The sequence below is a fragment of the Triticum aestivum genome, chromosome 6A, assembly GCF_018294505.1.
Source record: "Triticum aestivum cultivar Chinese Spring chromosome 6A, IWGSC CS RefSeq v2.1, whole genome shotgun sequence".
Lineage (NCBI taxonomy): Eukaryota > Viridiplantae > Streptophyta > Magnoliopsida > Poales > Poaceae > Triticum > Triticum aestivum.
In genome coordinates this window covers 416,212,865-416,236,848 of record NC_057809.1, presented here as the reverse complement: position 1 = coordinate 416,236,848, position 23,984 = coordinate 416,212,865, and the positions used below count along the sequence as shown (strand labels likewise).

The 23,984-nt window shown below is 45.9% G+C and overlaps 1 protein-coding gene across 1 annotated transcript; it reads right to left on the bottom strand.

Moving 5' to 3' along the window:
- Positions 1 to 5,290: 5,290 nt before the first annotated feature.
- Positions 5,291 to 8,341, bottom strand: LOC123127704 (gibberellin 2-beta-dioxygenase 6). Its single transcript, XM_044547498.1, has 3 exons — positions 7,686 to 8,341; positions 6,549 to 6,873; positions 5,291 to 5,873 (listed from the first exon to the last, which is right to left on the bottom strand). The coding sequence occupies exons 1-3, from the start codon at positions 8,171 to 8,173 to the stop codon at positions 5,643 to 5,645; spliced, it is 1,044 nt and encodes a 347-aa protein (XP_044403433.1). The 5' UTR covers positions 8,174 to 8,341; the 3' UTR covers positions 5,291 to 5,642.
- Between the last annotated feature and the right edge of the window lie 15,643 nt (positions 8,342 to 23,984).

The window sequence follows — 23,984 nt, the reverse complement described above, 5'->3', positions numbered from 1 at the left end:
AATTCGGGGATGCAATGTTGAATAAACGCTCAACGACGGTATTGTGCTGGTCCTAAGCTAGACAAGACTAGAGATGCGAGCCTAGAAAGCTAATGGTGTCATGGGGTAGCACAACTAGCAACACCAAAATATATGAAGTAGCTCTGGACGGCAAGATATAAACGAAGATCACATTGACAGTAAAGATAATGATGAGAAACAACTGCCAAGCAAGACATACCAAAAAATCTATCTCCAACTTTCCTATAGAAACATTTGTGCTAATTTTCTAATAATTTTCCTCAAGAATTCTACTGACTTAAGCTTTCCAACGCAAAAAGAATTACTCAATTCTGAGTTGGGATGAGGAGGCAAAAAATTCTAAAACTAGTCTAAAAAACTATAACAAACTATATTCGCGAACTTCAGAGGGCAAAAATACCTATTTAAAAGCCGATTTTGAGGTGTCAAATATTGAAAATGCTTTTGCAACTATTTAGATGTGGCTCGTCGCTAGCTTTAATTTGAATACTCGTGGAGTCAAAACGGACTTTGTATGAGAAAGATATGCCCGTTTTAGTGAACACTGTGCAAAATAGATTCCAATCCAAATTCAGGTATGAGATTGAGTCTAGATAGATCCGAAATTTCTCCCTTTATTCTTCTCTATTTTTTTCTCCCACTTTTTTTTTACTTTTTTCTTCTCTCTTTTTTCTCTCTTTCTTACTCTTTTCTCTCTCCTTTTTTTCTCTCTTTGCAAAACAAACTAGATAAGATGCAGATTGGATCAAGCGGAGATGCAACCGACCTCAAGTGTGATTATGTTAATGAACGATGGGAGTCAGGTGTGATTATGATAATGAACGATGGGGAGCGTGTGGTGGAAACTGATGGATGGCGGTGGTTGACAATGGAGGGGGTGATGATGCAGCGGTGACGTGCCTAATGTAAACAGAACTCGAAACTCTACAGGAACTAGACACTAAAACCAGCAACTCGACATGACGATGCAACCGATAATTCAACTGGCTTGAATAAAGGATGAACATATCACACTTTTTATGGTTGTTTTCTTGGATAATAGGTAAGAAAATAATTCTTATCTAGGGGTAACTGAAATTCTTGCCGAGCAACCTGAAAACTGATACCACATGATAGAGGCAGGGTGTCCTCAATCTTTCGGTGAGATGATAACAATCGATTTGATGAAGGTGACTTTGATGATCCGGCTACAAACATGCAGCGACATTGCACCGTAGCATCGTTAAACCAATTTCTTGAGGTTACTGACAATGCCGGAAGCACAATCAGCCTGACCACGAAGGTCTATTCCTGCATGCAGTCGAAAAACAAGCAAGAATATGATAATGCAATCTGAATATGCGAATATATATGGTGCATTGATAAAAGTGATAATCTGAAAGCGCTCTTGGTCTGGTCGTTGGACACAAATGAAGTACACGAAGTTGCGTTGGCTAACTTTTAACTAAACAAATCCCTAAAAGAAGCTACTAAATTGATCTATTTATATAGGTGCAAGTGGTGGTGGCCAAGGAGGTGGGAGGATGTCCCAAGGCAGCCTAAAACTAACCCTAGGTCGTACAAGGCCCATGGGCCTAAGTGAAGGTGACGCAACATCTTTGGACTTGTAGTTTGACTCGGATTCTGCTGCAACGTCGGACTGTTTCAACTATATCTCCATGTTCTGGATGAATTTGAAGGTGAATCCAATTGGGTTGGAAAGTACACGAGATAAGCTTTCCAACAAAAAAATCACCCTATTCGGAGTCCTAATGTTTAAAGTCGGATATGTCTGTGTAGTCTGAATTTGGATCGAGAATATGGAAGATTTGATCTCTAACTTTTTTTGAGCCAAAAGTGACGTGAGAGAACTTCTTGAACGGCACCTAATCATCTCCTTTTTTATCTCCACACATGGTTTGTACAAGTGTTGAATACACTTGCAATTAGACATGACACAGAAATCGATGAATGTTTTTATCCTGAATAACATAAATAAATTATTGAATAGTTTGTATTAGAAACCACCTCACAATATGCATGTATGCAATATTCTTGGTCGTATCCAAGATAGTCATGTCCTCGTCAAATTCCAAGGTTGGTTCATATTTGAAAAAAAAGGTTTCATTAAAAAATAAAGGTTTTATGTGGTTTGTGTACAAGGGAGTGATTTGACTAAGGACAACTTGGCCAAACGTAGATGTGAAGGTAGTAAATGATGTTGTTTTTTATCAACAGGAAATATTTCACATCTCTTTTCTTCAAATGTCCACTAGTTAGGCTATTGTGGCATATAATACATGTGTTCTTTAATGTCTATTCACCTAATAGCATCTCCAAATTATTGGCACACATTCGAGTGGGAGTTCGTGCATTGCATTACTTTGGCTATTTGAAACTATTAGGACGACATTATATTTAACCAAACCAATATCACCAAAAAAAATGCAGGTTATCTTACGGGCGTTTGAATGGTTTCGTACGTGATTATTACTCAGCTGTGTGGAAGTCTGGAAGATATGGCCTTTGGGTGCACCGCTAGGAGATGGTAGCGCAAGATACATTGAATCAGTTTGAATAACGGTTCAATAATAGAATATGTGTTTACTCACTGTGTCCTATTTTTTATCGGTTGTGGCATTTTATTCTTTTATTTTGAGTTTTTTTGCTTGCGAACGTGAGATGAACTTCATACTTTGTTGTTACTTTATTCAATAAAATGGTTCCTCCATTTCAAAGAAAGAAATTTGCGTGTGATGTGTTCATAGGTTCGTTCTATAGTAGTGTTAGCTTTTGACACTCCTTAGGTATGCGTGATCTTTCCTTATACATTTAGAAATACAGCTTCATCTACATACGATACAAGTACAACACGTTTTAATGAAAATATAAGCGAAAGGAGTTGCCGTATCGCTCCAGGGGTGGCTCGTGCGATCCAGATCTCAGCTGTCACCGCCCCCACCCCCTCCGCCGCCACCGGAGGAAGTTACCGGGCAGAGCCTGCGCGGCTGACGCCGGCGGCAGGCCTTCATCTCCTCGGGCAACGGGTGGAGGCATGGGCCTTCATATCCTCGGGCGACGGGTGGAGGCACGGGCCTTTCATCCCCAGACGGTGGGATCTTTGGCTAGTGCAGATCGGCGGCTCTGGGCATCGAGGTGCAGGTGATAGAGATGGAAGCCGTGGCGGCGGCCCCAGTCTTCTTCGGCAACCTTGGCAACCGCTGTGGCTGCGAGGGCGGCACGACGCCTAGTTCGGGGGACTCTGCGCAGCTAAGCCCCTCATCTCTGCATGGTGCAGGTGGTGATGTCGGTGTTTGCTCAGATCTCCTGCCTGCTGTTGGGAGCCGGCGGGTGACGGTGTGGGGGTCGTCGTTCTGCCTAGTAAAGGCGGAGGTCCTAGGGTTCCTCCCGTGCCAACAAGATCTGCTTGATCCTTGTCCACCTTGATCTGGCCGAAGTGTCATGTTCCGGAAGGCTCTGCCGGCGAACTCCCTTGGGTGCCTCATGCATGTATGTTGCTAGATCGGATGGGATTCGGTCGTGCGCACCCAATGTTTTTTTCGGACGTTTGGTTTCTGGAGGGAGTGGTACGAAGCTATGCTATTTGTTGCCATCATGGGACATCTATTTTTCGTTCTATGGTGAAGTCAAAGGCAGAGAATGTCATGGAAGCTGCGATCTGAGGACTACTAATGGTGGTTCGAGTTTTTGCAGTGATGAGGAATTTGCTTCGTGTTTCAGGACTCATAGCAGCGGCACAAGTGGGGGCGACATCATAAGAGAAGTTCAAGGTCTTACTTTTCAGGGTGAAAATCCAAGGTCTGGCCTTAATTGGTTGTGCCTGGAAATGACCTTTTTGAAGGCATTATTTTGAGAGCGTGGACTTTCTTCGGGGTCAAAACTTATGATCTATGATCGGGCAACGATGGCGCTGGTGCACTGTTTTCTTCTTGGAGGCATCGCTTTTGTAGAATTTGGACTTCAAGTGTTGTCTTGGTGTTGTTTGCACTGCTGCTTCAAGGACTAGATCACTATAGTGGACTTTTCTTTTTTAGCTTCTTCTTCTTCTGTTGTTTGTGTGCATCCATAGTGCCATTAGGGTATTGCGTTGCTGCAGAGAGTGGGTGTAATTGGTATTTTCACGATATTAATATATTTCTTTTATCAAAAACATCTACAACTGCAAACACCAAAATCTGGCCCACGAACGGACATGCTGAGACGCGTCTGCGGACAATGACCGGGTAGCACATGTAAAACGCCCGTCACGTCCATGAACATCAAACTTCATGTCTCAAATCCATACTAGCCATGCAGATAAAAAAAATCTACGTACTATGCACATTGCTAAAACTACTCATCGTGAGAGATGTCGACCATCTCGGTGCCCGGTGCTGGATAGACGGGCAAGTGCGGCAGCTCTTGCATCCGCGGAGGCTCTGGGTCCTCCTTTTTCGCCGCCTCTGTTTCCAGTTGGCGAAAAGTGTCTTGGTCGCCGCCTGTTCTTGCCGGAGAACAACCGGTTGGCATCGACATAAACCTCATCCTGGATGGACTCTAGGATGGCAGTCTGCTTCGCAATTTCCACCGTTTGTGTGGCCTCGTATGCACTCGGCTCCGCCTCCGTCTCCTCCTCCTCCTTCAGCTCCGCCGCCTCCTCCTCTATAGGTTGGGGCTCCTCTTCCAGCGGCTGCTCCCCCTCCTCCTCCTCCTCCTCCTCCTCCTTCCCCGCCTCCTCCTCCTCCTCATCCTACGACGGCTCCAGCGAGGAAGGCGGTGGCGAAATGAGTAGCCAGCCTCACCCGGATCTGCTCCAGTAGCTGCAGCCTCCGCTCCGGAGTGAGCATGCCTCAGGTGGTGATTAGACGCCTTGGCATGGTAGCGGCGGGCGGATTTGAAGTGACGACGGCGGAGAGGAGAAAGGGGAAATGGGGCGGATAGGGTTTGGATGCCGCCGTCCGGCTTAAATAGCCGACCTCCTCCCACGGGCGGCACGCCGGAGCAGCACCACGCGGTGTGGAGCGAAGGAGGCGCTCGTCAGACCATCGGCCCTAGCGGTCAGAGCCTACGTGGGGGGCGCATCTGGGTGTCCCATATCCGCCTCAGATTTGGGCCGGATATGAGGAGTGGCGGCCAGTCCGGTCGTTTGGACCGACTATGGATAGCCCGGATGGGTGGCAAAATTTTGTCCGGGCATCGGGCAACCCGTCCGGGCGTTTGAGGCGGGTATGAGGACTTCGGTTGTAGGTGCTCTAAGCAAACGAAGAAGAGGGGAAAAAACAATAGGGTAAATACAATAGAACCTAGCCCTACATTTTTTTAGGCCATTAATCCCCCATTCTTATATGCCTGGGTGGATGCTCTCCTACTAGTACATTCGTGCACAGCATTCTACAAGCACAAATTATTACTCCCCCTGTCTCAAAATATAAGGAGTTTTTGACACTATCATTTTGAGACAGGGGAGTAACAAATTACAATGACACACGCACTCTTAGTTTCAGAAAGAGAACCAAAAAATAAAATAACGTGCTCTTACTATTACACGGGCGGCGTATACAGAGGAAACATGTATATATTGACATGGACAAACAAGCCTAGTTTGCATGCAAGATGTATTTTTATAGCCATGCAGGAGCAATCTACAGCAGAAAGTTGGGAAGGCCAATCTTCTTCCCCATCTTCTTGACGTCTTCCTGCACCCTTCTCCGATACTCCCCGAAGGTGAAGGTCCTGTAAGGTGAAGGCTCCTCGCATGCGCCGATGGGCGAGTCGTAGGACGGGCAAAGGAAATATGCCACGGAGTACCTCTCCGTCGTCGCGTTGGTTACCACTTTGTGCTCCACGCTCTTGTATCTGTTGTTGCTCCATGCCTTCAATATATATATAACCATATAAAGGGGACATTATGAACCGACATTCTATCAGGAATTTAAAGTAATACAGTGCATCCATGCATATAAAATACGTATACAGCTTCCATGATTATTATTTTTTGCATGGCATGATAGGTTTTTCTGTTAACTCCCTGGTACAAGTTAAACGATGACGAATCTACGGCTGTATAATAATGCCCCATATAGTATATATAGGAAAAGGAGTAGGAGTAGCAGTACTATATGTTGCGCTGTGCTGTGCCTGGATTGCCTAGCAAAAGTTGCGACGTACCATGTGAGCACCATGGAGGGTACAGGTCTCGCTTTTGTACATGCAATGTTTTGCTGTCCCCTGAATTAGCGGAATCCATAGGCTTTTCCTTAGCGGCGGTACACAGTCACAGAGCCAGCGCATACAAGTACGCAAGTTGTGGATATGTATGACAGGGCAGCTTCCCCTTTTAGAGCGTCGGGGTACACACCCGGCATAAGTTCATAGGTGCCGCAGTGGTACGTACAAGCCAGGTTTGGACTCATCAAGCTAGTGGAGGCCGGCCCGGCACAGAGCCACCTTCATGAGCTGACAAGTGTGTGGTACTCTACTAGGGAAAGTGTGTGCTATGCTAGGAGTATCGGTTAACATGCGTGCATGTGGGTAAGGTATGCATGTACCTGGAAGAGGTCTCCAATGTTGACGATGAGAGCGCCGGGAATGGGCTTGACGGCCACCCACTGGGAGCCCTTCATCAGCTGCAGGCCGCCGACTTGGTCCTGGCAGAGCACGGTGAGGAAGTCGCTGTCCGTGTGCGGCACCAGGCCGAAGGCGTCCGGCGAGAACGGGCACGGCGGGTACCTGTTCAGCCGGAGGAAGCACGTCCTCTCGTCGCACCCTTCCGGGAAGCGTTGGCCGGCGGTGTGTCCCAGGCTCGAGGCCAGGACGCGCGCCAGCGTGTTGGCCAGCTTTGACATCGCGTTCGCCACCTCCTGCGTCACATCCCTGCACCGTCCACACACACAAGCTTTTCTTAAGTTACTGTTAGTATTAGCAACTATACTAGTACTATACTACTACTGTTGATTCGCATCGCCAACCCAAAACGCTTCCTTAATTTATGCCCTATTAAGCAATGACTAACAAGATTAACTATAGCTTCCTTTCCTCCATCAGGACCAAATGAATTTCTAGAGCTAAAAACGAACTTTCAGTTGACATTCGCGTAGGCGTCACGATCGTGTAGATATTGTTTTCACCACGATAGGGGACGCTCGTGATCTGGATCGTCAGACACCAGATAGATACATATATAGTTGATTATGAAGTTGATTGAGAAATATTCACCGCACTGATACTTGCTAGAGTTAAAGCATTTTCCACATCAGACACCCGCGGGTTTGATCTACTTCTTGACTACGCCACAACATTCCAAAGACGATGTTGCTGCACCAGCTTTTTATTTTGACAGGATGTTGCTAGACCAGCTTAATCGTTGTAATTAGCACGTCCCTTCTTTTCCACTGGGTCCTTATTCGCCCGCACTACTACTAAATGTCTCGATCATATTTACCATGACGGTCCTCACATGATGGGAAAGCTTTCAAATATTATTCCAGGTACTTGAGAAGTACCGGCACTTCACTGGAGAAAAGAAATCTTAATCAGGATCAGGAGGGCACACATGTCGATCGAACAGCCTAAACACTCGATCGAGCTAGCTCTATATTAGGAGTACTAATAAGCTAGCTAGTAACTCCTACCGTGACACTGGTGTGTCGATGAACCACACACTGTAGGAGTACGTACGCACGTACCTGATGCTGGTGAGCTCGCCGTAGCTGCAAGGGCTGCCGGAGATGCCGGCAAGCGGGACATGGAAGGCCTCAGACCAGGACAGCTGCCTTGGCGACGTGGCGGTAGGGGAGCCCCAGCGGTAGGAGTCGTTGAGAAGGCCGGCCGTGGCCTTGGCCTCGAACGGCAGGCGGAAGAGGCGCACCTGCTCCCGCCGCATCGCCTCCAGGAGCTCCTGCTTGACGCCGTGGTTGACCACCTGGAAGAAGCCCCATTCAGCGGCCGCGGACGCGATCGCCGCCGCGCATGCCGCCCTCTCCTCCGTGCCCCCGCCGCACGCCGTCAGGCACCCAACGTCGATCATCGGGAGCTCGCATTCCGACACGGGCGGGGCCTGGCAGCCAGGCGGCGGCGCCGAGGCGCACTCGTCGGCTTTGTTGCCACCGCGGAGCAGCGCGTAGTAGCTGTCCGCCAGAGGTGGCTCGGCCGTGCTCTCGGCGAAGGCCGGCATGGCTGGCTGGCTCCAAAGCTAAGCTAGCTAGCTACGCGGGAGCTGTGAATAGCTAGCTACGTGCGCGCGCAGGCAGCTCGGGATGATCGAAGAGCAAGCTAGCTAGCAAGCTGTTCCCGTGTGTGCGTGCGTGTGTGTGTGTCGAGCTTGTTCTTGGATGTCATGTGAGCATGGGCAAGCTACTTTATATAGAAGGCGCGTCCGGCGAGCGGTATGCCGTGGCTTTGGCTCGTGTGTCAGGCCGGGACGCGCACTCGTGGGCAGCAGCAGCAGGACCTGCATGGGTGATGGGTCTGGCTGGCCCGCCCGATCGAGGCGCCGGGGTTTAAACTTTAAAAGTTCGATCGGCCGGGCTGGTAACAGCGCGGCAAAGGACGACACTTGGAGGCGGCAGGGGCGACGCGGCGCGCTCCGCGTTTTTTGACTGGGCCTGCCAGCGACGCTGAGCTGAGCTGAGCGAGCCGTGCTTGTCAATGCTCATTGGGCGTGCATGGCGATGCGGACGGCTATATTTTTTTACTAAATCCGTTTTTCTGTAGTATCTCGCCACAACTGTACGTGCGCGCGCGCGTACGTACTACTCAACAGTGAGATTTTCTGGAAGTGTGTATGTATATATGTATGCCGCGGTTACTTAATTCCGCGCGCGGTCGATCGGCAGCACGTCGCTGTACGCGTGCTTCGCCGCGACGCCTACGCGGGCGTGGCGCGCGTCACAACCATCTGCTCGCCGCAAAACAGCCAAAACATTGCACGGCGGTAGCCGGCGACGGTCAAACTCGGCAAAAGACATTGCTTGTCTCTCAACTTTGCATGTTTACTTAAGTAGTCACCCGCAAAAAAAAGTTTATTATAAGAGTACTAAAATACCGTTGCGTATTATTTTTACATGAATACTTTGATCATTCTAATAGAAGTTAGCAAAATAGTACTGGTGTTATTCGAGATAAAGGCCTGGATTAGCACCACACGTGGTGGACTAAATAGGTCAGGTTTGAGCCTCGCCACCTCCTATTTAATTTGAGCATTGTTTCACCTATGCTCAACTCAATCTTTTTTGTCACCTGAGATCGGTCCAAAAAATGTTTTAAATAAAACATTTTTATTTTAAAAATGAAATGGAAATTATTTCAAAATCTATTTATTAGAATAGTGCCAGATAATGAAGATCCTCACAAAAGACTTGCATAGCTCAAGGTCGCATGCAATGTTGGCTCGCGCACTAGGGATAAAATCCTGGCCGTTTTGGTGGTTTTCGTGTTGTTTGCTACTTTTCTGGCATCGATGGGCAACATGGAGTCAGACGTTTAAAAACACAAACAAAACATAACTACTAGCACCAGACGTTTTTGCGTGCTGACTTAGGGCATCTACAATGGGGGCGCTTAGCCTAGGCACCAGGGATTAAATCCTTGCTGTTTTCTCTAAATCCCATCCGATGCCAGGTTTTTGGCTGGCGTCGATGCCAGTTCAGTCGCTGGATGCCTCATCCCTTTTCTTCACGTACGAGCGATTTTAACCAACACTAGAGATTTTTTTACATAGGAAACTAATTAACAATGAGCCCTGCGTTGTAGGAACATACTCTCACATGGACGCCAGTTCCATAATTATTATTTGTATTTTCTAAGGCAAGCACCGCTGCAATGGAGATGCCCTTACTAAGGATTTTAACCGCCCCTGCATTGGAGATGGCGTAATGACATCATACTAACATGCATCATTAACCAATGAGATTATACAACAGGTACTAGTATTGTGGGTTGATGCATTTCGGTTAAAAGATCTGACATGAAAAATCCTTGTGCTAAAATAGTTCTCGGCGTATTTATTATGATTAAATCATTGTTAAAGTTCAGGAATGGTATGATAAAATGCAGAGGCCATGATATGAAGATCAACGACATATAAATTCATAATTTTGTTCAAAGAAAAATCACCATGGCCGACACAATCATAAATCTTCCTTTTAGACCCTTCTTGCTTTGTGCGTCCTGTAACACTTGCTCCCCCTCCCCTCCTCCTCATCTTTCTCCCCATGCTCAACAACTATGCCACCATTGCCTCCTAAATCCATTGTGTGTTGGTGATACCATGGCAATGTCGTAATAGGGGCGGTTATGCTCGTGACATCACGACCACTAGTACAAAGTTTGTTGTCACGTCACCAAACCTAGTATTTGATTTTTTGCCCTTTTATTATTTTGGAGCTCACCCCTTTATTTTTGAACTACTCAATCAAATTAGTGAAACCTCATTTCTCCCTCAAATATATGTCTCCTAAACAGTAAAAAGTCTCTCTAAAAGGGTTGAAAGCTTATTTCTCTCCTCACTACAATTTTGGAAGTTCATTCCAACATTTCCAAAACCTCTCTCTTATATTTCCTAAAGCACGTTGCTCTCAATTCCCTTCAAAATTCTGAAAACTAGTCCAAAATTAATTCAAATAAATTTCATCTCTTCACAATTGCAGTTTTCCACTTGACTTCAAGAAGTGGTGGTGCCAACACTCACTGACAATGACACATGTGTTAGGGCAACTCTAACCGATAACCTAAAAATACCGGATGATCCGACAGAGTAAATCCTTAGGGGAGTATTTTTACTCCACTAAGATTTCGCCGAACCTAATCGATCTCCCATATATAACGGAGCAAAAAATTCATTTGCATTTCATTTTCGACCACCGACACACATTACTTTGCTTCTTTATTTCATTCAACAACATTTTGATACATTGGAGTACATAATTCACCAATTTTTCGCTACGAGAGCAAAACCAAACCACAACTAGACACTTTAAAAGATATCCAACTTCCATAACTGCTCCCACTAGTCGGATTAATATATTCTCTATGTTTTCAATGTTGATTCTCTCTGTTGACATCTTGATCTTGCACACTTATTTCTTCTTCGATTCTGACAAATTCGACGCTGCAGCGACGGCGGCCTCAGATCTACCAGTTGTGCGCTGGTGACGAGGCGAGAGAGGCACAAATCCGGGCGGCCAAGGACCGCGGCAGAGCCTACAGGCATGGCCGGTGGGGGTGGGAAGGACGGCGTCGGTGTAGATGCGGCGTGGGAACGAGGTAGGGGAGGCAGTCGAATGGGCGAGAATTTTCCACCAAGCCCGAGCGGTGGAGTAAAAATAGGGGTGGGTGAGGCGACTGAGGATAATTTATCCTCCGCCATCGGCTATTGGGGATTGGCTAGGTGCCGGTTAGAGGAGTAAAACCGATTTTTTACTCCTCTAACCAGTTAGAGTTTCCCTTAGTGCTAGGAGAAATAAGCTAGATGTGGGTGGGACGAGGCCAGAGGTGCCCTAGGAGTGCACAAACAACTCAAAGGTGGTTTATTTCGTCTTTGTCAAGAAAAATAAAATGGCACATTTTATTTCAAATTTCACAAATGATCATCTCCTTCTCCCCTCACAACTTGTAAAGCCATCCACGAATAGATCAAATCATTTGAAAATCTGGCTACAACACTTGTGATGGGAGAAAGAAGTTAGTGGTGGGGAGGACATGAGCCCAGAAGCGGGAGGTATGGGTACGTGAACAACTCCTAAGATGCTTATTCTAATTTCTCTATTCAAACAGACCATGTAGATTCCTCTCACTTTGGAGGAGCTTAGTTCAGGTCAGCCCCCCACCCTCATCCGGTCTTACGCAAACATGTGAAGGGAAAATATATGAGTCTTATATCAAAGAAATTTTAGTGTTTTTCAAAGGGAAGAATGAGACAATCATTTGTGAAATTTGAAATAAAATGTGCCTTTTAAATTTTCTTGACAAAGTTATAAGAATCCAGCCATGAGTTGTGGAGAGGACATGATCCGAGAAGTGGGAGGTATGGGTCGATGGGCAACTCATAAGGGGCTTGTTCTAACTCTAATCAAAGCTGATGGCGTAGATACCCCAATAGTGGTGGAGCTTAGTTCAAGTTAGGGGTCTTAGGTTAAGGAAATTTTAGTGCCACCCCTCGTGCGCGCAATGTGTAAATTTTGTATTTCGCCCCCCTAAGAATCCTTGTCAAGATCCACCGCTCACTATCGCAGGATGCTGCTAACGCGACACTACGATCAGAGACCCTTCGAGAAACTGTGTGCGATGCAATAGTCGCAAACGGTGTTGTATGAAAACCGTCAGAAATGTATAAAACGTTTGCGATGAAGGATGCATCAAACACGGTTCAGGTTTTATTTGTGTGTGCGATGAAGGGCATACGGTTCAGTTCAATGAACTGTTTGTGATGAGGAGGAACAAAAGAAACGGGCAGCCAGATGAAGACCTGTGCGATACACAGCATATGGTTCACTCGGATGAACTGTTTGTGATTAGGCAACACAAAAGAAACGGTGAGCCAGATCAAAGGTGTGTGCGATAAATGGCATGTGGTTCACTCGAATGAACTGTTTGCGTTGAGACATGAGAACAGAAATGGTTCAACTTAACAAGATGTGTGTGATACGCGGCAAACAGGTCTGTAATAAGAAATGTGTGTGAAGACCGATAATAACACAGACGGTTGCTGCTAATAAGACGTGTGTGTTGTGCGATGGGATTACATATAGAACAACAACATATATATATACACACACACTTATAAGGTCATGCTTGCATAAGCAAATTAAACATCCACTTACATAGGTGGCTACTACAACCATGACATTTGCACACACCAAAGTAAACTATTACATGCATAATTACCTAGGTGGCTACTACACACATGACATTTCCACACACACCAATAAAGTAAACTATATAGTACATGAATGATTAACTAGCATAAATGATCATCTACTTCTTGTGACGCTTGCTCTACTTGTGGCTCGATCCGGACTCGTCGATTTGGGTAACGAGGCACTTCCTCATGTCAACGATCTGCCTGTGCATCTTGTAGCAAGTGTACATGCTCTTGGCCGCGAGCCTGAGGTGAGGTTTATCCAGTTGCCGCATCCAGGCCTTGTGCTAGGATACGAGACTTGTTCTCTGGGCATCCTGCTTCATCTTTTTGTAGTAGGGGTCGATGATGGCCGAGGCGAGTTCGACCAGGGAGTCCTACTTCGTGCTGCCCCAGACCTGTAGTGGTCACGGATTTCGACAAGGTTCTTGCAGGACAAGCCCGTAACACTAAGCGCTTTTACATCGTCTTTGGTTTCCACCATGGTGAACTTGTAGTCGGTGCTGTTGACAAACCTATTGAAACGGTCGCAAGGCTCTGTGGCCATGCAGTAGTGGTAGATGAGGACATTATGGCGCACACACAACTGGGCGACGACAACCTTTTGATCTTTGCCGGGACGACCGACAATGTACTGGAGGTCGATGCCAACCATCTTGTACTTGTCTCCAGCAAGCAACTGCTCAACGCTGTTGATGTAGTCGTCCACCACGGCCGGATCGATGGTGTACACCACCAAGAGACCCGTCTCCCTCGCGTGGGTCTCCACTCTATGCTCGCCGAACTCCATTGGAGCATCGCCGGACATCCCTTCTCTATGTGTCGTCGTGGGTGTGCTTGTTGTGTTATGGGGCGCGACCGAAAGGTTGAAGAGACTAAGGTTATAATGGCCGTGGGAATTAAAGGGGAAGCCGGACGGCTAGGAATATCGGCATGCCCTGATGGTAGTTCCAATTTGCAGCGTGTAACTCCATCGTGCCGCACGTAACTGCATCGCGTGGCAAGGCGCTCCGCGCAACCGCATGCATATGGGCCCCCCGAAATGATCGCGCGCACGCCCAACCGCTGGCAGAACTCGCGCGGAGGGACGCGAGCAGAGCGCTCCACGGCCGCCTCAAGGAAAAGTTGTCCACAAGCCGAACGCACCGACGGACGCGAGCAGAGCACACCAATGGACGCGATAGAGCGTGCCGCGGCGCCTAACGGCGAGCACAACGTGATGCGGCGCCTAACAGCGAGCAGAGCTTGCCGAGGGACGCGAGCAGAGGACGACACAGTGATACGTGGCAAATAAGATGAACTGTGCGACCGATGTCGAAGACACCAAGCACGAATCAGATTAGAGTTACATGTGCGATACGTGGCAGACAGTTGATCCATCAGAACTGTTTGTGATGGAATAAGCTGTGTGTGTTGCGGGCCAACGCTTGCTGGTGTATAACTTTAAATTCAACCACAAAAGTGTTCATGCATGTTACAAAAATTGTATAGCTGGAAACTATGTTCAAATACGACTCCAACGATATATTCTATGGCGACATGCATTCGTATTTTATTAGTTAAACCCTACTCATAAACCAGGACGGGGGTATAGTAGGTAATTAAATCACAAACGTTTTTTATTAATTGTATGTGTACATGTCCTCTCGTCCTCCTCTCACACGTCTTGTCACCCCGCTGCCGCAGACGGCTTACAGCGCAAGCTTGCGCAGCGCGCGGGGGCGTTCTTTTGGCCAAACGGTGGTGCCAATGAATCGTCGGTGAGCCCGTTCCCACGCAACCTCGCAGGTTCCCGCGCAAGCTTCCCACCCGACTCGGTGAAATCCCCCAAAATCCCAATTCTTGCCGGCCTGTTATAAGAACCCTCACGGCCGGCGAGTCATGCGTCGCATTTTCCCCTCCCTCCATGTAGCTTATCTCGTCTCCTTCTCCCACAATCGCCAATGGCACCGGTCCGTCATCGTCGCTTAGCCACTCCGCCGTCATCGGAGGACAGCTCCATCTAGGAGGCTACACCGCGGCGGCGGCACAGTCCCCGGTGTAGTGTAGTGCCCGTGGCGCCCCTGCTGGGTGTGCGCGGAACACCCACCACACGTTCCGCCGCCGCTGCCTGTCAGCATCTGTTGCTGGCCGCCGTTGCCGCCACACCATCGTCGAAAGCCAGGGCCATCTCCCGCTCCACCGCCGCGGCCTGAAGGCGGGAGGTGGCCGTCGTGGCCGCCACCCCACTGCCGGCCACCATGTCCATCACTCGCTCCACCACCGCGGCCCGATGGCGGGAGGTGGTGGTCGTCGCCGCCACCCCATCGTCGGCCACCGTGGCCGCCAGCCCATCGTCGACTGCCGGGATCATCACCCGCTCCGCCACCGCTGCCCGAAGGAGGGAGGTGGAGGTAGAGGCCCGCACGTGCATCAGCGACCTTGCGCGCTACATCAAGTTCCTGTGGGAGGAGGAGGAGCGCCTCGTCGAGCATGCAAAGAACCTTACCGCAGCCGTGGCCGCAGCACACGCCAACACAGAGGCAAGGAATCAGGAGATCTATGAGCAGTCCGGTCACTTCAAGAGGGGTCGTCCGGAGCGACAGTGGGCATTTGAGCTGGCGAGCGCCGCTGAACGTGCAACAGCGACAGACACCATATTGCATTTGTCCAGCTCGTCGGTAGTCTCCTCCTCCTCCTCTGCCTCTTACTGAGCACGCTCGGCAGAGGAGAGACTGCCAGAAGTAGCACAAAGCCCCTCCGTGGTAGTAGTATTATTTAGGGGCTATTTTGTTCAGTTCATCTGACTATATATGTGTGGTCGAACTGTACAACGTACTTAAAATTAGCTAGTATATATAGTTGAACTAGCTATTTCAGTACGTGGTTGGCAACAATTGGGAAGAAGTTTGGTCGGTTCAGCTGTCGAATTGAACTGTTTGTATAAATTAAGAACGATTGCTTAATCAATGAATGAAATCTATGCTTAATTACTGAATCTTAGTTGCAAAAAAATTACATAGCGCTAATGATTTCTACCTGCATATTTTGGCAAATCACAGTGTTACAAGGATTGACAAATGGCAACGTTACTAGATCAACAAATGTAAATCTTTTTAGTTAGACAAATGGCAACGTACCCAATATGACATATGCAAATCTTACCAAATTGTTTGTACATGGTTGCACACGAGTCATCCAAAACAACCGTTAGCGTTGAAGGGATGAACAAATCCTGCGCTGCTCTCACTTTGCATACAGGTGTTCTATCTAAATCATTTGCGATCAAGAGCTGCAGAAATCCTGCTCGGCACATTTTGTCTTAGCTTCCTGGGGAAGCTGTCGGTTTGCATACAGGTGTTCTAACTAAAACGTTTGCGATGAGTGTTTTATATATAAAAGGCGAATTAAACTGTGGCTTGGGCGCCATTAATGGAGAGGATGCGAGCAAGGCGGGAGGCCATGGAAGTCAAAGGGCTCGCTTCCTAGTGAGCCCGCGCAACATACACCTCGCACGCTTCCCAATGAGCCTGTGCACTCGAGGACATCTTGCACGCCTCTCGGTCAGCCTGCGCACCAGACGGCGCTCGCACGCCTCCCGTTCAGTCAAGGTCAAGCAGCTGTCCGCATGGCACCTCCTACAACCATTAAAACCAAGACACGTGGCGTTACGTCAATGGTTAAAAGAATTTTTGATTTACTAGAATTTGAAAACCAGGCATCTCAATGTTTTGCCGGCAATCAACGGTGCCTTGGTGTTTGAAATTCATTTTCATTTCTTGCATGGGACCTAAGCATGCACCTAAGGACACATATTTGATTTTTCAACCAATTTATATGCACTTGAGCATGTGCATGTAGTTCAAATTTGAATTATGCACATAAATGCATTGAAAACTCTGTTAATGCATAAAAATGTCCAAACGAACCCCGAAAAATGACAAAAATTCACACAACACTCCTATTGTTCTACATTGACACGAGAAAAAAAATTGAAAGCAATAAGAGGCAAATGATATCGTTTTCGTCCCCAAAGGTGGGACGTTCCCTACCGAAAACCATCATGCTTGTTGTGAGAAGCTCCGGTTTGTGAGAAGCATATACCCAAACCTGCCCCAAATGGGACAAAATTTGTACCACGGCATGTTGATGCCGCTCCATGATAGCATGCCAAGTTTCATGAATTTCAGACGAGTTTTGGATTTACTAGAATTTAAAAACCAGGCATCTCAATGTTTTGCCGGCAATCAACGGTGCCCTGGTGTTTGAAATTCTTTCCATTTCTTGCATGGGACCTAAGTATGCACCCAAGGACAGAGATTTGATTTTTCAACCAATTTATATGCACTGGAGCATGTGCATGTAGTTCAAATTTGAATTACGCACATAAATGCATTGAAAACTCAGTTAATGCATAAAAATGTCCAAACGAACCCCGAAAAATCACAAAAGTTCACACAACACTCCTGTTGTTTTATGTCGACACGAGAAAAAAAATTGAAAGCAATAAGAGGCAATGGATATCATTTCGTCCCCAAAGGTGGGACGTTACCTACCGAAAACCATCATGCTTGTTGTGAGAAGCTCCGGTTTGTGAGAAGCATATACCAAAACCTACCCCAAATGGGACAAATTTTTTACCATGGCATGTTGATGCCGCTCCATGATAGCATGTCAAGTTTTATGAATTTCAGACGAGTTTTGAATCTACTAGAATTTTAAAATCGGGCATCTCAATGTTTTGCCGACAATCAACGGTGCCCTGGTGTTTGAAATTCATTCCCATTTCTTGCATGGGACCTAAGCATGCACCCAACGACATAGATTCGATTTTTCAACCAATTTATATGCACTAGAACATGTGCATGTAGTTCAAATTTGAATTATGCACATAAATGCATTGAAAACTTAGTTAATGCATAAAAAATGTCCAAACGAACCCCGAAAAATTCTAAAATTGAACACAACACTCTTGCTGTTCTATGTTGACACTCGAATTTTTTTGAAAGCAATAAGAGGCAACAGATATCGTTTTGTCCCCAAACTTGGCATGTTCCCTACCGAAACCATCACACTTGTTATGAGAAGCTCTGGTTTGTGAGAAGCTTATACCCAAACCTGCCCCAAATGGAACAATTTTTTTACCACGGCATGTTGATGCCACTACATTATAGCATGCCAAGTTTCATGAATTTTAGATGAGTTTTGGATTTACTAGAATTTGAAAACCAGGTATCTCAATATTTGCAGCCGAGTGACGGTGGCAGCCTGGCAGGGTGTTTGAAATGCATTCCCATTTCTTGCATGGGATCTAAGCATGCAATCAAGGACACATATTTGATTTTTCAATAAGTTTATATCACTGGAGCATGTGCATGTTGTTCAAATTTGAATTATGCGCATAAAATGCCTGCAAAACTCAGTTAATGTATAAAAATGTACAAACGAACCCTCAATAATTCCAATTTTTTGACGACACGCCTATAGTTGCATGTTCCATGCAGATAAAAGTTCTAACAATTCAAACATCATCCTTTGTAGCGGTGCCCCATTACGTAATTCAAATGACCAAGACGATAAATCAAGTAGACCGCACACAGTTTATTATCACCAACCGTGTGAGATGCAGAACAAAATATCTTGGAGCACTGTCGGTGTATAGTACTATAAATCAAGTAGATCGCACACAGTTAGTCTCCTTTGTGTACCCAAATTATGCAATGACGTGGATGACCACTGTAACCAGGGAAATTCGAACCAAAATTTGTGACGTTCAAACTCAACACACATGGGTTAAGCTATATGAATCGTTTGTGGTGTTCACATATCGTACACAATTCTGAATAAGGGACCGTGTCTAATGACACTTTGCGCGCCAGTTTTTTGGCTGAAGCGATTCCAAATTTTCGGCTTCCGCGGAAATATCTACCTCCCCGCCCTCCCCCTTACCAAAAGCCACATTTCCCCTCTTTTCGCCTTTCTTTCCAAGTTGAATCCTTCACTCCTTGCTTGCAGCGCCGCCGCCTCCTCGCCGGCGACCCTCCTTCACGCTCCCCGGCCTCGCCTATCCGGGCAGGTAATCCACACCCGACCCCCGACCCCCATCCTCCTCCTCCTTCCACATCCCACATGCCCCTATCGCCGGCGTGAGCGCAACACCTTCCACCCAAATCACCGACCCCTCCACCAAATAAGCGCCGGCCTAAGACATGGTGCACGCAGTATAGCCAGGAACTCAAGGAGCATTTGGCAGCGGAGAAGCAAATCACGGCCGCACATGCGGATGAGGTCGCGATGGCTGCCATTCGTGCCGACCCCCAGATCTTGAAGGAGCACCTTGCCGTTTGCTAGCTATGCCGGTTAAGCATGCTCAGTTCATCCGTTGCGTGTGCTGCTCCTGCCTTTCCTTCATAAATTGTAGTGAATTGTGCTATATAATTTTACCATGCAATCTGTTGCTCTAGTGTATATGTTCTATATGTCGTGAAGTGTGGTCCTCACTTATTAACTGTTTTGTTAATTAGTTGTCGCCTTCAGTTAACTGTTTGGTTCAATTTTGCAAATGTGATGTTCAATTCTTCAGGCTGCAATTTTGTATTGTCTTCCATGTGAGAAATAAATCTAATTTATCTTTACAAAATTGTGGGTGCATTCTGTTATTGTATACCATGTGAGGAATAAATTGAATTTGGCTGTAGTAAATACATGAGAAACAAATACAATTGCTACAATTGGCTGTAGTTAACTATTTGGTTAACTGTCTGATCTTCTATTAGGAGTATGTTATATTGTGCAATGTGGTTCTCAGTTAATGTTTGGTTCATTTATTGTGGTGTTTAGCTAACTGCTTGGTTCAATTCTGCAATGCGATGTCCAATTGTCGTGGGTAGAATTTTGTATTGTTGTGCATGTGAGGAATAAATCGAATTTGGCTGCACTTAATACATGAGAAACATATACAAGTGCTATATTTCCTAGTTCTTAATCATGCTTGGTTTGGATAAATGGGTTTTCCGTGTGGCTTCAATTAATCTGATGAATCTGCAATGTGATTATTTTTCATCAACATATTTTACTGATAGCATGCGAACCCTTACTTAACCTGATGACTAACTACCTTATATGTGTTGCAGGGAAACAATGGGAAGCACTGAGGTTTACAATCGAGGTTAGCACGTGCATGGTCCGTTGTCTAATAGCACATTATTGTGCAATTGCAGGAACCATTCTAATATTTAGGTTTTTAACAATTTGGTCTTGCACATGTAGGTCCTGCTGTCAGAGGTTTTGACCCACTGTTCGACCCTTTTTGCATATGGGGAAATGAGTTGTCCATGAATATCAGTCAAGTCAAGAAACTCAGAAAGATTGTTAGGATAAAGAAATTAGCGACAAAAAACAACAAGATCTTTGTCTGCACAATGAAGAAGACATCAGTTCACTACAGGATGGTACTAACTATTATACCTTGCCTTTTTTATTCCTTTGCCCCATTTCCAATATAGAGAAGATATTTATGTACATCTTTGTTTTCAGGCCTTTCCAAAGCAGTTCACTGATGATTACCTCTGAAACCACCTGTATGGTCAGGAGGCGAGGAAGGTATTCATACAACACCCACGGTTCAATATTGAAGTGTTCCTGAAGATGACGAAGGATGGACGGTCAATCATCCACATGCACTGGCCTAAAGTTACAAAGACCTTCAACATCAATGAAGGCTCAATATTAGCCTTCTGCTTCAGCAGTTTTCCAGATGAGATACATCTGTCTATGTACCGTCTATGATGCTAATTTCGAAAGGTTATAGATGTTGCATGTGAAACTTGATCCTGGTGTAGTTGTGTAATGGGGTAGATGAGTGCTGAAGCTATATGATGTTGTACTCTGATGTATTTCAATTATGAAAATGAAATATATTGTGTGCTTAATATGAACTGTCAATTAGATTAATAAATGGATTATGAATAATCAGATAATTAGCCTGCTAATTGGGTTTTGCTATTGCAAACGGTTGTTGAAAAAATACCATGGGCGATGACCTCAAGAAACGCACACAGTTTCTAGGAATAAACCGTGTTGGATCAATGAACAATCACACACGACTTTCTGTTGAAAATTGTTTGCGTTAGGCCACCTTGCACAAACGTTTACCACATGAAAACTGTGTGTGATGGACAACCTTTGCCACACATTTTCTTCCACGGACCGTGTGTGATATATTCAATAACAAAAGTGATTTAACGGGAAAAATTGTGTGTGATGTACCTGTGAACGGAAACATTTTCCTTGGAGCGACTGTGTGGGATGTACATACGAATGGAAATGTTTAGCGAGGGCTGACTGTGTGGGATGTACTTGCGACCGGAAACAATTTCACCGTATAATTGTATTTTTTAGCTCCATTGTACGTATTTCCGTATTTGAGCGCTCGCCGGTCGCACATGACCTCATTTTGCCGACCGTGTGTGCCAGGAGGGCATATCCCTGACGGTTTCTGGGTCGTGTGGGGAGGACCCCCCTATCGCCCACACTCACTTGGTGACGGTTCCAAATGCCGTCGCAGAAAGGGGTTAAAAACCGTTTGTTTAGGAGCTCGCTATACTAGTGACTGGCCATGTGCAGACCCAATAATAAGGGTGGATTGGGCATCCTAAATCTTGGGATTCAGAATGTAGCACTGCTAATGAAGCATATCACTTGGAACTCCTATTATCCTGGGCTTGTGCCCCAAGGAACAGCCTCCTGTGGATCTTTTTGGTGGAAGGACATCCTGAAGTTGTTTGATCAGTTCAGGGAGGTTTCCTGGTTGGAAATTAATCAAGGGGACACTGCTCTATTCTAGCTGGATAAATGGAAGATTGGAGATTCAGTTTTGTCCCTAGAGAATAGATTTCCATGGTTGTTCTCATATGCCAAGGATACCGTAATGTCAGTCAAAGATGGCCTGGAGTGCCAAAATATTCTGTCATGGTTTAATTTGCCCCTCTCTGCTCAAGCCTATCAGGATCTTCTGACACTTCAATCTTTGCTTCAATCTCATGAGAGGAATCCTGACCTGAAGGATATGTTTGGCTCTGGCATGGCACTTGCAAGCCCTACACCCTTAAAAGCTTTTATACATTCATGCATTCCGACCTCACCTTCAACCCACTTCTTTTATGGGTTTGGAAGAGTTTTTATACTATGAGAATAAAGGTTTTGGCATGGATGCTTATAATGGACAGATCAAACACCAAGGACATGGTGGAAAGAAGGCACTGACATATTGATGATGGTGTGTTGTGCCCCACTGGCTCCATGGAGGATAGAGATCATCTATTCTTCAATTACAACTTTAGAAAAAGAGTTCGGAACTTCTTACAGATTGATTGGTCTGCGGGCAATGACATGGGAGAGCTTGCTCATAATGCTAGGAGGGACTTTGGAAAACCTTTTTTTGCAGAGGAGGTTTTCATAGCATGTTGGAATATTTGGCTCATCAGGAATGTGAAAGTTTTCAAACATGAGAGGACTAGTTTTAACCACTAGAGAGGTGCTTTTATTCATGATATGTATCTTCTCTCCCATAGAATTAAGGCTAGGCATAAAGATGAACTTGTTAGATGGGTCTATTTCCTCCTCCCATGAACTTCTTACATGTACATTAGTTTGTATTAGGTAAGCTTTCTCTTTTCTTTCTCACTCCTGGTTACTCTTGGTAACCTTTGTACATACTGCATAAGCTTTTAATAAATTGCATAGGCCATGGGGTTTTTCCCTACAGTGCCCTGTCAAAAAAGTATGTCTACAGGGGGCTTATTAGACTACTTAACCAAATAAAAATCTTTCCTTTTCCCAGTTTTAGTTGTCGGTAGATTTTAGCAATTATGACAAGTCAAGCAATCAACCTACACATGAAATTCTAAGAGTATAGGAGCAGAAAGTAAAACATTGCATATGAAGGTAAAGGGAAGGGTTTGGAGAAGGCAAACGCAATGGAGACACAGAGATTTGTGGCGTGGTTCCGATAGGTGGTGCTATCATACGTCCACGTTGATGGAGACTTCAACCCACGAAGGGTAACGGTTGCGCGAGTCCACGGAGGGCACCGCCCATGAAGGTTCCACAAAGAAGCAACCTTTTCTATCCCACCATGGCCATTGTCCATGGAGGACTTGCCTCTCTAGGGTAGATCTTCATGAAGTAGGCCATCTCCTTGCCATAAGAAACTTCTTGGTTTAACTCCACATCATGACGGAGGCTCCCAAGCGACACCTAACCAATCTAAGAGACACCAGTCTCTAAAAGGTAATAGACGGTGTGTTGATGATGAACTCCTTGCTCTTGTGCTTCAAATGATAGTCTCCCCAACACTCAACTCTCTCACATAAATTTGGCTATGCTGGAGGAGGGATTTGAGTGGAAAGCAACTTGGGGAAGGCTAGAAATCAAGGTTTAAATGGTTGGAATGGAATCTCTTGATGTCAACACATGAGTAGATGGTTCGCTCTCAGAAAATGAATAGTGGAAGTGTAGACACGTTGATGGCTCTCCTCAATGAGAAGAAGGGGGTGGAGGGGTATATATATATATGAAAGTGCAACTATCCCTGGGTGGTTTTGGTAATTCCTAACTCAATGATTGGCATGGCATGGATTAGAAATGTGGACCCCTCAAAATGCTAAGGACAAAAGATTGGCTCAAGCTCTAAAGCTCAAGACTCTACATTTTACTTTTAGTGATCCAAGATCACATTGAGTCCATAGGAAAAGCCAATACTATTAAAAGGGGATGAGGTGTTGCTTAATGGGTTACTTGCACAAAATGCTTAGTGATATGCTCCAAAACCCTCAACCACTTTCTCATATCCACATATGTCCCAAACCAAAAGTAAAACTCGGCCTCACCGAAACTTTCTATATGGCGCCACTGAGTTCAGTTTACATAGCCACTGCCACAAAAACCCTAGTCTTTTCGGTCTCACTGATAGGGATCTTGGTCTCACCGAGATGGGATTGCAAACTCTCTATTTCCCTTAGTAACGTTTCGGTCCAACCGAAATGAGCGATCGGTCCCACCAAGTTCGCAATGCAAACTTTCTGTTCTCCCTTCGTAACATTTCGGTCTCACCGAGATGAGCAAATCGGTCCCACCGAGTTTGCCTGAC

What these genes read in the sequence shown, in the direction of transcription:
- LOC123127704 (XM_044547498.1), bottom strand. Translation starts at nt 8,173, where the DNA reads ATGCCGGCCTTCGCCGAGAGCACGGCCGAGCCACCTCTGGCGGACAGC. An exon ending in GGCGAGCTCACCAGCATCAG is followed by an intron (nt 6,874 to 7,685) that starts GTACGTGCGTAC and finishes TGGACGGTGCAG; the next exon opens with GGATGTGACGCAGGAGGTGG. An exon ending in ACATTGGAGACCTCTTCCAG is followed by an intron (nt 5,874 to 6,548) that starts GTACATGCATAC and finishes TATATATTGAAG; the next exon opens with GCATGGAGCAACAACAGATA.